The sequence below is a fragment of the Oryctolagus cuniculus genome, chromosome 4 (assembly GCF_051225735.1).
Source record: "Oryctolagus cuniculus isolate XC-2025 breed Fujian yellow rabbit chromosome 4, ASM5122573v1, whole genome shotgun sequence".
Lineage (NCBI taxonomy): Eukaryota > Metazoa > Chordata > Mammalia > Lagomorpha > Leporidae > Oryctolagus > Oryctolagus cuniculus.
The window spans coordinates 18,870,603-18,883,591 of NC_142870.1; the positions used below are offsets into that span (position 1 = coordinate 18,870,603).

A 12,989-nucleotide genomic window follows, 5' to 3' on the forward strand; every position below is an offset into this window, starting at 1 on the left:
CTATTTATTTATTTATTTATTTATTTATTTATTTATTTTGACAGGCAGAGTGGACAGTGAGAAAGAGAGACAGAGAGAAAGGTCTTCCTTTGCTGTTGGTTCACCCTCCAATGGCTGCCGCGGCCGGCGCACCGTGCTGATCCGATGGCAGGAGCCAGGCACTTATCCTGGTCTCCCATGGGTACAGGGTCCAAGTACTTGGGCCATCCTCCACTGCACTCCCGGGCCACAGCAGAGAGCTGGCCTGGAAGAGGGGCAACAGGGACAGAATCCGGCGCCCCGACCGGGACTAGAACCCAACCCGGTGTGCTGGCCCGCAAGGCAGAGGATTAGCTTAGTGAGCCGCGGCGCCGGCCTTCTTCAATATATTTATAAATATTTGAATATCTGAGTGGAAATGTCATTCTGCAATTTAACTTTAAAGGTATAAAAATCAGATTCATGTGAGATGTGCAGTGTTTGGGGAAGAGGAAAAAAACTTCATTAAGAAGAAAATTCAGTTGGAGTTTTCTCAAATTTTAGATATATAATCAATAAAAAGAATTATAATTTATTAATTTAATAGCAGTCACCTAAAATGTTTGTCTATCAAATGACCCTTTTATATTAACAGTTATGAAACCATTAAATTTACTGGACCAAGGCTGTTTTATAGATATTGATTTGTATCAAATATTGGATTCTTTTTCACTGGAACTGGTAAAAAAATTAAATAAAGTTCGCTATCTGTAGGTGCAATGCAATGACCACTAGAGAGAGCATATGGTCAGCATAGGCTAGAGGGCTTCTGGCAGAACGGACCACACTGCTGAAACACAGATTATCTTCCTTCCAGCCCTGACCCAGCCAGCTGGTGACACTGCCCTCAGGCAACCAGCCACTGAGAGACCAGGAGGCTATGGAATTAAGAAGCCGAGGTCTACAGCAACAGCAACTTCCTTCATGACTTATGGATATCAAAATCTATCAGGGGCTGGTTGGATGTTCCTGGGTGTCCCGTGATCACTTAATTTATAAATGAGAATGCAACCTCAGGTCAGTTTCATTCCGCCTCTCATTAGATGATTCCAGAGTGGATTCTAGGCACAGAGCAAGCATGGGTGGGGAGTTCTGGAATCTTCTCCCTCCACCTGCCCTGCAGACTGCACACCAGTCCTGGATGCTCAGGTGGACTCCCAGACACAGTAATTGGCTTGGTGACCACTGGGGGCTCCAACTAGCCTCTACACCACCACTTAAGTTAAAAGTAATAGAAACTTTATGCTGGGGTCATTGTTCCCTGGAGGCCTTGGTGAATTAGCCTGAAGAATGATTGGCAGCATGAGGGCTCTGGGCCCTACAGCAATGGATCCTGTAGCAATTACTAGGTAGGGATTAGAAAGCCATTGGTTGACGTTTCCGACTTTCCTCTTAGAATTGATAGAGGACCCAAAAGGAAGTCTACAATGAGTTGCAGTGACAAAAGTGACAATGGCAGCTGCTCCCTAATAAGCAGGGATACTCCTCCACTGAAAGTCAGTCTTTCCCCAGAAAGGAAATTCTGAGGGTGACAGTAAGGGCAGGCCTATGGCATTGAGTGGAGTCTTTAGGAGAGGTGTGGTAAAAGCAAATATGGGGACGTATCATTTAATTAGCATTTAAGAATGAAAAAATAGAAAGTGTGAGCACAAATTAATCTTTAAAAAAAAAACTCAGCTGAATCTCCTTCAAGAATTAACTCCTTCCTATCCTGCCTTCTAAAGCAAAGGAAGTTGCTCTGGGATTAAGGACAGACGGTGGGCACCGGTGCTAAGCACCCAGGAGAGAGGGGCGTTCGCCCGTCTCACACAAAGCCGGGAGTTCCCAGGCCGCCAGCGGCCCTGCCCGCGACACCACAGCGGCGAGCCAGGAAGTGCCCATGTCTGTCCAGCTGTCCTGCCGCTCAGCTGGTGGCCGGCAGAAGTTAGTCACCCGGAGCCCGAAGCCGGCGGCCGTCGGAGCGCAGACCGGCCTGGGAAGGGCGCGGGAGGGACCCGGGTACCGGGATGGTCGGGAGAAGCGAAAGGAGCGCGGGGGCGAGGGGACGCGGTGGGGACGCTGGGCGCCTTTTGCCGGTGGGCCAACGGTGCCGGGTCTGCAGGGGCCGGGGCGCACGGGCGCGCCAAGGGGAAACACAGCGGGAACTTCCCACCGAGGGCCAGAAAAGCAGGCAGGGAGAGACTTGAAATGTCCCAATAACTTTAAAAACACACCAAAACACTCCTTCAGGAGATGAGGTAAGCGGGGTTAGCCAACTCCGATTGGTTGTGAAATATCAGACAGACCCGGAGCTGCTGTGGCTTTAAATGGGGCCAAGGAAATCTTCTGTTTTTCTTGCCCCAATACTTTTTCCCCTCGCTCTCGCTCCCTCCCTCTCGCTAGCCGGGTCCCGGTCCCTTCCTCCTTCCTGGTCTCCCTTTCCTCGATCAGCCTCCCCCTCCGCCCCTGCCCTCCCCCATCCGATTAGGCGCGGAGCGGGAAGGGTGGGAGCGGTGGGGGAAGCTCTCCCTTTAAGAGGCAGCGTGCAGTGACGAATTGTTGAAATTGCCATTGCAGGATGGCATGCCGCTATAAATTCATTGTTCCACCTCCTCGCATCTTCACAGCGCTCGCAGCAGCCGACTGGGGATGACCGCGGGCAGGAAGGCACCGCAGACCAGGGGACCCCGACGCGCCACCCGCACCGGCTCGCCGCAGGCCGCCCCCTGCGATTTTGTCTTAATTTTTATGGCTTTTCCTCCTCTCTTTCTCCCCTTCCTCCTGGTTCCAGCAGAGCCGAGGAAACCCACAAAATAAGAAAGCAAGTGGGCCACGGAGCTCGGAATCTCTGCAGCCGGCGGGGACCGAGCGGCCAGGGGGCGGCGGCGAGGCGGCGCGCACCAGTTGCCGGCCCGGTGCGCGGTACCCTCCTTACTTTTCCTGGTGCAAGGAACCTGGCAGCATTGGACTTTTTGTTTGTTTGCTTGTTTCCTCTCCTTTCCACGTATTTGCTGAATCTCCATCACCTGACTTTTTTCTCTCTTCCTTTTTTTTTTTTTAACCCCCCATTTTTTTTTTTTTTTCCGGAGCTGCAATCCAAACATTTTTCCAAACCAACAAAGAAAAGTTCGCACGCTGGCACCGCGGCCCGGACAGGCAGGCGCTGCTGCCGGTCCCCCCACCCTCCGACACTTGAGTCAACCTTGGGAGCAAGTGTGTGTGTGTGTGTGTGTGTGTGCCCCCACTCCCCGCCCCGGTAACTTCCCTAGCGAATAACAAATACCCATAAGGTCCCGGTCACGCAGCCCCTCCCCGCGGGCAGCGCACTATGCTGCTCTGGTGGGCGTCCTTGCTGCTGTGCGCGTTCCGCTTGTCCCTGGCCGCAGCCGGCACCGCCGCGGCACCTGCCCAGGATAAAGCCGGGCAGCCTCGGGCTGCTGCAGCGGCCGCCCAGCCCCGCCGGCGGCAGGGGGAGGAGGCGCAGGAGCGGACCGAGCCTCCCCGCCATCCGCAGCCGCTGGCGCCTCAGCGCCGGAGCAGCGGGCTCGTGCAGAACATCGACCAGCTCTACTCGGGCGGCGGCAAGGTGGGCTACCTCGTCTACGCGGGCGGCCGGAGATTCCTCCTGGACCTGGAGCGGGATGGTTCGGTGGGCGCTGCTGGCTTCGTGCCCGCAGGAGGCGGGCTGAGCGCACCGCGGCGCCACCGGGACCACTGCTTCTACAGGGGCACGGTGGACGGCAGCTCCCGCTCCCTGGCCGTCTTTGACCTCTGCGGTGGTCTGGAGGGTTTCTTCGCGGTCAAGCACGCGCGCTACACCCTGAAGCCTCTGCTGCGAGGGCCCTGGACCGAGGCGGAGGCTGAGCGAGTGTACGGGGATGAGTCCGCTCGGATCTTGCACGTCTACACCCGCGAGGGTTTCAGCTTCGAGGCCTTGCCGCCGCGCGCCAGCTGCGAGACTCCGGCTTCCCCGCCGGGGCCCCGCGAGCGCCCTCCGGCGCACCTCAGCCCTGCCCGACGCGCAGCGCTGGCCCCGCAGCTCACGGACCTGTCGGCTCTCCCGCCGTCCGCCGACGGACCTGGACCACAGACGTGGTGGCGGCGGCGGCGCCGCTCCATCTCCCGGTCCCGCCAGGTGGAGCTGCTCCTGGTGGCTGACTCGACCATGGCGCGGATGTACGGCCGTGGCCTGCACCACTACCTGCTGACCCTGGCCTCCATCGCCAACCGGTTGTACAGCCACGCCAGCATCGAGAACCACATCCGCCTGGCCGTGGTGAAGGTGGTGGTGCTGGGCGACAAGGACAAGAGCCTGGAGGTGAGCAAGAACGCGGCCACCACGCTCAAGAACTTCTGCAAGTGGCAGCACCAGCACAACCAGCTGGGCGACGACCATGAGGAGCACTACGACGCGGCCATCCTGTTTACTCGGGAGGTAGGTCCGGCAGGGGTGGGTGCTCCCAGACAGCGAGGAGGAGGTAGGTGACTGTTTTGCTGGTAGCTTTGCTTCTCCCACCAACCGTCCCTCCGCTGTGGATTCGCATAACTAACCGCTCCTGCAGGACACCCCGCCACGCTCCTACTCTGCTCCTGTGTGCACATTAGCCCCAGCAGCAGTGCCTGGCTCAATGGCGACTCGACCTACCTAGGCAGTCAGTCAGCAGTCATGCTGGGCATTACCCAGTCTGAGGTGTGGTGGCGCAGGTGCATAAGCATGGCTGAAACCTTTAGGGAGTTCAATGGGAAGAGGGAGATGCGACATTGCCTGTGAAACCTTTCCAGTGAGACCTGAAATATCACTTTGTCCAACCTAACAGAAGGGGCTCGGTGATTCAGCCCTGGTGGTCACTTTCATCTGATGCCCTTCCTTCCTGAATGTCCCCCTGTCTTCTTACTTGAACCTTTTCTGCAACGCAAGTAGAGGGCAGACTTTCCAAAGGACTCCTTGTCCAATTACGCTTCCTAATGGAATTCTCATAGGTCCGCCTTGGAATGCTGAGAAGGAAAGAATGTGGGAGGGTAAGGAGGATCTACCCAATCGGTGAGGAGGACAAACCGGGGAACCTCCTAACTCCCTCCTAGCAGGCCAGCGCTCCCACAGCACTGCGCGCACCAACTCCGAAGCCAGAGGAAGGGTACCATCGTGCTGGCATGACGTTGGTCTTGGAGGAGCATAAGTCCCAGTGCAGATCTGGGCAAAGAGTCAAGAAGCCAGGGGAAAGGAATGTTTTCCCAGGGTTTCCCCCTTCTTAGGGAGCAAGATGGTAACAGGAAAGGAAAGAAACAGATCTCTGTAAGACCAGAGACTCAGGGAGGAACACAGTGTCTGTCGACACAGTCATTTGTCCGCTGGGGTGGTGTGACATTTAGACAAAAAGCCTGGGGCCTGGTTTGCCTCAGTTTTCACAACTCTCCTCTGATTTGGCACTTTTAAGTTGTGCCTCTCAGATGCCTGGTAAGAAGGGACTTTTAAAGCTCATTCTTGACGTGTTTGAACTCCATCCAGATGAGATGAAGGATTACTGAAGGGATTATGTAAAATCATGGTATGAAATGGAGCAAAGAGAACAGGGATAGGAAATTAGATGATGAATTGAAGGAAACTTCAGGATTACACAGCTTCACTACCTAATTCTGCTATTTTTACTAAGGCACCTCTGGTATGAAGGGAAAGTGTTGCTAAATTTGGAGTAGAGAAACACTTGTGGTTCACGGGGGTAGACATGAATGTAAGCCACATGTAAACAAAGGCACTGCAGGGCAACAGTGTAGGGAGGTCCAGTTAGCACACAGTGCTGTGCACAATGGAAAATCTCGCTGAGCGAGCCTCTGGAAGCCAACCTTTAATTCCTCTGTGCAACATTAGTCTTTGAAACGGTAGAGCATTCATTTTGTAGCCTTCCGTATGAAGTGAAGTAAGCTCTCCTGTAAAACTATCCAGTTTTTATTTGGTTTCCAAGTCGTTTTTAACATTTTTTGTAAGCAACTTTCCATGTCTGGGTTTCCTTGCTTTGCTGCATCCCAAGAGGCTGCCAAGAAAGAGGCTTTGGAGAATTTATGGAAGGAGACTCTCTAAAGAAAGAGGAAGAAATGCTTTTCTAGGCACACTCTTCCAAAGAGTAGGTCATTTTAAGAGCTCGCTTTCGTTTTGGAATACAAATGTGCATTCCATACTTTTAACACAAATGAAAATGAACAAAAGGACCATCACTTCTTACCTCTTGCCCCAATAATCTTCCAAATTGTTAAAAAAGGAAACTATTCAGTGTCCCTTTGCTTGTTCTGAATTTCTTTTCTGTTTGGGGAGTTACCAATTTCTACTTTGCAAAATCTGAAACTTAGTACTTTTTTCTAAAAGGTTTGTTGATTTATTTGAAAGGCAGAGTTGCATAGAGAGGCAGAGAGAGATCTTTCCACCTGCTGGTTCACTCCCCCAATGACCACAATGGCAGGGCTGTGCCAGAATGAAGCCAGGAGCCAGGAGCTTCTTCCGGTCTCCCACGTGGTTAGAGGGGTCTAGGCACTTGAGCCATTTTCCGCTGCTTTTCTCAGGTGCATTAGTGGGACTAGAGTGGAGAACCCAGGACTCAAACTGGTGCCCATATGGGATGCCGGCATTGTAGGCGGTGGCTTTATCAGCTATGCCACAATGTCCAGCCCCCAAACTTGGTACATTTTAAATAGAAAAAAGCAAAGGAGAAATAAATGAGCAGTCTGTATTAATTATAATAAGTATTATAATAACATATGCTTCTCAAACTAGTCTACACATGGAAAATATTTCACATGGGCCCTGCGTAGCCTGCTTGCCAAGCAGAAGCACACTTTTAGCAAAGCAAATCTTGTTTATTGGCTGGTTGGTCCTCTAGTATTGACATCTCACTTCATGAGAACTGAATATTAGAAAAATGTGGGGATATAATTTAAAAGAGTGCTATTAATTTGGGAATGAGAAAAATACTCCAAGACTTTTATGTAGCATTCATTTGAGACTATTTCAAAATGTGAAGTTAATCTCTGCCTAACACTTTGAAAAGTGAAAGTCTATAGGAAAGGTGATCTGAGCTATTCTATCTCATGGAAATCAGATATCTTGAGGTCTAACGCAGAATTTTCATGGCTGTTTCTTTTTATTTATTTGTTTGTTTATCTATTTGAAAGAGTTACAGAGAAGCAGAGGCAGAGAGAGAGGTCTGTCTTCTGTCCCCTGGTTCACTCCCCAAATGGCCGCAAAGGCCAGAGCTGGGCTGATCCCAAGCCAGGAGCCAGGAGCTTCTTCTGGTCTCTCATGTGGATGCAGGGGTTCAAGGACTTGGGCCATCTTCCACTGCTTTCAAGGCATATTAGCAGGGAGCTAGATTGGAAGCTGAGCAGCCAGGACTAGAACCAGTGCCCATATGGGATGCCGGCACTGCAGATGGAGGCTTTTACCAGCTACACCACAGTGCCAGCCAGCCCCGGCTATTTCTTTTTCAATGAGAAATACCCAGAGCTGGCCCAGGATTTTACTTTTACAACTCTGTTTTGAAAGTAAGAAGCACGTTGCTTAGCAACCAGACGCCAAGCCATCAAATGCATGTTTTGATGGGCTCTGAGTCCTGTTCCAATTTTGTGTCCAGATGTCTTCTCCTAAATTGCTTGTTTTTCAGGCATGAAGCAAATGTGTGAGGATATGTTTTCCACTCCTGTTTACTAGCTGTGGCCACCTTGAACGTTATGTCTGGAAGTCAGCAGAGTAGTGTTAATAATTCATCTATCAAACTAGCACATTGCACTGTCAGGACTGCACCCAGCACTTTGGCACTGTTCTCATTAGAAAACTTAGCATCAGTCAACTTTCTGGCGTAGATGCCCTTTTCATTGTGGAATAGCACTTATGCTGGAATTCACATGACTTCTGCCACCAAACAGTAGGAATCTGATCTGCCCCGGAGTTAATTTTGCTTTCCAGAATACTTTCTTTGTAGCTGACTTCCTCTTTTGTTGTAAAGTAATTTATTTAAAGACAAACCCTGAAGTTCATTGTGTAGACTGTTCACTTTTTTTGAGAAACAAGGCCTACCTGCTTGATAATGAAATTGGAAATTGCTTAATTGCCTACCACCGCACAGCAGTGATCAAAGTGTTACTTGTTCATGGATTAAAAGCAATGGATTGGACTGGAACTATCTAAGGACTGTGTAATATAAAAGGCTCATTCACTTTCATTAAATACCAATATGCACGTTAATAGGCTGCTGTCTCTCAGTTGAAATCTTTCTTTTGCGTTCTGCCTGATGATTCTGGGGTTGCAACTCCACACAGCATTTCTCCATTACCATCGAGTCCCTTGTTAGCAATAGGGGGTGCTAGAAGGAGAACAGAGGCTTGGACAAGGGCAAAGAAAATACTTTATCTTATTGGCTTGCTGAGTGGAGTCAATCACATATTTGAGTTTAAATCTCATTGAAGGCCAAGGGTAAACCTTTATCAAGGAATCATAGCCCATAGGTTAATCTTAATCAATAAAATGCTAAATAACTCATAACAGAGAGACTCATGGCAGAATGAGCAGCTCTAGTTGATATTTTTTAAGTAAATTACGAAGAATATTCAGAAAAATCAGAAGTCTATTACAGACAACACACCAACACACATGGGGATCTATTGTGTTGTGTTTCTCACATTTAGCACATGCACCTCCCATGTGTGAGACACTCATTTCAGCAGCTGACGGTAGCAAAATGTAAAATATCTGCTCCGTGCCCACTGGGCTTGGCACTGCAGAGGGGAAGCAAATTCATGTGTAAATCACTGTAAAGTTAGGAAAACCAATAAATGCTCTGAGCTGTAAAAAAAAATGTGAAATGGGAGGAAAAAGGGATTCTGCCTATGGATCTTTATACTGTTCTCATTGAAAAATAAGAATTGGCACTTGAAGGGTTGATAGGTTTGATTTAGGTTTCTCTGCTGTCCATGGCCATAAATCAGTTTAGAGTTAATCCTTTCAACAATCTGTAGCCATCACTTCATTATTTCCTTTTGGTAGATTAAAATGTTCATGTAAAGACAGAGATACTCTTCTTACACTAATAATTGACAGATGGCAGAAAGCCAAGGTAGTCCTGTCTAGTTGTTCCCTATACTAAAAATGTTATAATTAACTTACTCAAACATCCAGTGTTCCTCATAGGTGGAGAGAGATTCAGAGATTGTTTTTTCAGAGTCTTTTTTCTAGAAAGTGGACAAGGAAATGGATATTTGTTGTACAGCATGATGGTTTTATGATAGATTAATTGAAGTCAGTTATAACCAGAATGTAGAAGACATTATACATCATGTCTATAAGCCTGTTGGACCACCATAAGAAAGTACCATAAAATGGGTGACTTGGACAACAGAAATTATTTCTCACCAATCCAGGGACTGGAAAACCCAAGACCAAGATTCCAAACAATTCAGTTTCTTGTGAGTGTTCTTTCTCCTAGCTTGTATACAGCCACCTTCTCGATATATGTTCAAAAGACCTTTTCCTCCTGTGTGGTATGTGCCTGGGGTAGGGGAAGGGATGTAAAAGGGCAGAGAGAGAGAGAGAGAGAGAGAGAAAGAGAAGTCTGATTATCACCTCTTAAAAGGGCATTAATCATATCTATTCAGGGCCTCACCCTTCTGACTTCATTTAACCTTCCTTAACTCTTTATAGACAGTTTCCAAACGTAGTTGTGGGGAGCAGCCCGGACTGGACTGAGTTACTGGAATTAAGACTTATTCTATGCATCTGCTCTCCCACAATATGGCGCTGGGAGAGAAGTAAACAGCTTCCGCACAGCTGCCTCCAGTTCAACTAATAAACTGTAGGACTTGCTCCTGATTGGAGAGCAGCGTACTCGGCGTGTGGGCAGCCGAGTTAGGATTGGTGGAGGAGGACTATAAAGGAGGAGAGAGACGGCATGCACCAGGGACATCTAAGGGGAACATCTGAGGGAACACCTGTGCAGCCCCCGAGAGAGCCGGCCGGCGGTGTGCCGCTCCCCTGCGGAAGTGGGGAATGTGGCCAGGGGGAACTGCCCTTCCACGGAGGTGGAAGGGATAGTAGCCAACCCGGGAAGAACCAGCAGCAAACCCGGGGAGGGCCGAGCAGACGAAAGAACAGCGCAGGGTCCTGTGTCGTTCCTCCACGAAGAGGGGGAGCGACATAATGGTGCCGTGACTCGGATAGGAAACCTAGGACGGATATGAAACTTAGGAGGGAAGAAACGGGAAGAACTGGGAAAATACCGGAGAGAGAGACTAGCAAACAGCCTAGGGAAAATATCGGAAAGAGAGACTAGCAAACAGCCTAGGGAAAAGCCGGACGAGAAAGGTGCCGGAAGAAGCTATTGAAAGCCTAGGCATAGACTCGGATACGGACTACGGGGGGAAGCTGGGAGAAATCTCTAAGGTCGAAAGCGAAAGTGAAAGCTAGAACAAACAGACTCGGACGCGGACTGTGGGGAGTGGCCAGGAGAAATGAGGGAGGAATATTGTTGGAAGAAAACTTAGGGAAACATACCGGGTAGAGAAAAGTGTTAGGGAAATTGAAGCCGCGGGGGGCAGGCCAAGGCGGAAACGAAAGCCACTTTGGGATTCTCAAGTTAGCCTGGGAATAAGGGGCGAAAAGTTGAAACCAGAAGCTGAAACGTAAGCCTGGTTGGGATCCGTCTGATTAGCCCGGGGAGCAAAGGACGGGAAGCCAAACCGTGGGGCGGAGACGTAAGCTGGGTTGAATTCGCCAGGCTAGCCCGGGGAACTTAGATTGAATGCTAGTGGCGGACACGTAAGCTACGCCGTGTGACTCGCAGAGGCTGCCGCGCGCAGACAGAGCGTGCGGGGCTCAAGTACATAGGGAACGCGGGGCTGGCGCGAGGCCGTGGTTCAGACGCGAAAGGGTTAAGTGCGAGACCGCAGAGTGTGCGCGCAAAGCCGAGCCGCGCAGATGAGAGAGGCGCTGGCTGAAGCGGCGCAGAGCCGGGAAGCTGCCGGCAGGGCGAGGCGCCGGGAAGCTGCAGGGATAAGAGAAATAGAAGTTTAGAAGCAAAGTGAGAGAAATAGGAATGCTGGAAGATAGAAGTAAAATGGGAGAAATAGGAATGCCCGGAGATAGAGAAATAGAGAAATAGAAAGGCCTCCCCTCAACATGGCAATAAGAAAGCTTGGATTCGGTCTGCCTGATTAAGTGAGGCGATGAGCACCTGCGGCGGCTAGCAGCTTATGCGCCGCAGGTCACCGAAGATAGGCACGAACCAACACTAATAAGTCTCCCCCACAATACGGCAATGAGAAAGCTTGGATTCGGTCTGCCTGATTAAGGCGGTAAGCACCAGCAAGCAGCTCGACCAGAGTATGAGCTGCAGGTCACCGAAGATAGGCACAAACCAACACTAATAAGTCTCCCCCACAATACGGCAATGAGAAAGCTTGGATTCGGTCTGCCTGATTAAGGCGGTAAGCGCCAGCAGGCGGCTCGACCAAAGTATGAGCCGCAGGTCACCGAACACAGGCACGCATCAGCGCCTAAAAACCTCCTCACAACATGGCGAAGAGAGGACCCGGATTCGGTTTGCCTGATTGATAGGACTTGTAAGAACCTGTGGCAACTCTAGCAAGTAGAGCAGAGTGTGTGCCGCGGGACACCGAAGACAGGCGCATATCAACGCCAAAAAATAAAAAGAAAGGGGGATCTGTGGGGAGCAGCCCGGACTGGACTGAGTTACTGGAATTAAGACTTATTCTATGCATCTGCTCTCCCACAATATGGCGCTGGGAGAGAAGTAAACAGTTTCCGCACAGCTGCCTCCAGTTCAACTAATAAACTGTAGGACTTGCTCCTGATTGGAGAGCAGCGTACTCGGCGTGTGGGCAGCCGAGTTAGGATTGGCGGAGGAGGACTATAAAGGAGGAGAGAGACGGCATGCACCAGGGACATCTAAGGGGAACATCTGAGGGAACACCTGTGCAGCCCCCGAGAGAGCCGGCCGGCGGTGTGCCGCTCCCCTGCGGAAGTGGGGAATGTGGCCAGGGGGAACTGCCCTTCCACGGAGGTGGAAGGGATAGTAGCCAACCCGGGAAGAACCAGCAGCAAACCTGGGGAGGGCCGAGCAGACGAAAGAACAGCGCAGGGTCCTGTGTCGTTCCTCCACGAAGAGGGGGAGCGACAGTAGTCACATAAGGGGTTAAGGCTTGAATTTATGAATTTGGGGAGGACATATTTTAGTAGTGGCACCATGCTAGGAAGTTTCTATTGCAAATTACATGCTTTGGGAATAAATGGAAAGAACTTTAGTAAGAAAAGAGCAATGACCAAAGATGTGTTCTGAAATGAGCCTTCTGTTGTAAGTAGATGGGCTGGATTCTGGAGAGCCTTTGCAGAATATTTCAGTAATCATGAAAAGGAGGCTGGATGTAGTCCAAATGAAAGCAGTTGCATTAGAAATTAAGAATCTTGGATTGAGTCAAGAAATGTTTAAAAGAGATTGGTGTGAAGTAATCCTTACTAGCAGAAGAAATACTTTGGTGTACGATTTAGGGGTCAAATATTCATAACATATGCAGGAAATAGCGGACAGGACAGAGCAAGAAAGTAAGGTGCAGGCAGGAAGAGGTGAATGTGGAGGAGTGAAGGAATGTTACAAGATCTGTGCTGTAAGAAGGTAACTGACCACAACCTAAGGATAGGGAAGTTATAGGAAGCAAAGGACCCAGTTAGAAGTCCAGGCAGGAAGGATTAATGGAAGGAATGAGAAACAGCAGACAACTACATTGATGCATATACAGTGACCTATGAGATGTAGCAAATGCGTGAGAGAAACATATTAACAATGTCACCAGGGTTCTTATGCAGCAATGGCTTTGTCTTGTTTTCTGGAATGCACTTTTGCACTGCATTTTTATATATTTATTTATTTATTTTTATTTGAAAGAGTTATACAGAGGGAGATGGAGAAGCTGAGGGAGATGTCTTCCATCCACTGGTT

At 49.7% G+C, this 12,989-nt stretch overlaps 1 protein-coding gene across 1 annotated transcript in view; it reads left to right on the top strand.

Moving 5' to 3' along the window:
- The first annotated feature begins 2,518 nt into the window (after positions 1–2,518).
- Positions 2,519–12,989, top strand: part of ADAMTS5 (ADAM metallopeptidase with thrombospondin type 1 motif 5) — a 53,807-nt gene continuing 43,336 nt past the window's right edge. Inside the window, exon 1 of the mRNA XM_002716775.6 lies at positions 2,519–4,432. Coding sequence (XP_002716821.3) covers positions 3,326–4,432 — 1,107 coding nt within the window. The 5' untranslated portion in view covers positions 2,519–3,325. The remainder of the gene's footprint in view (positions 4,433–12,989) is intronic.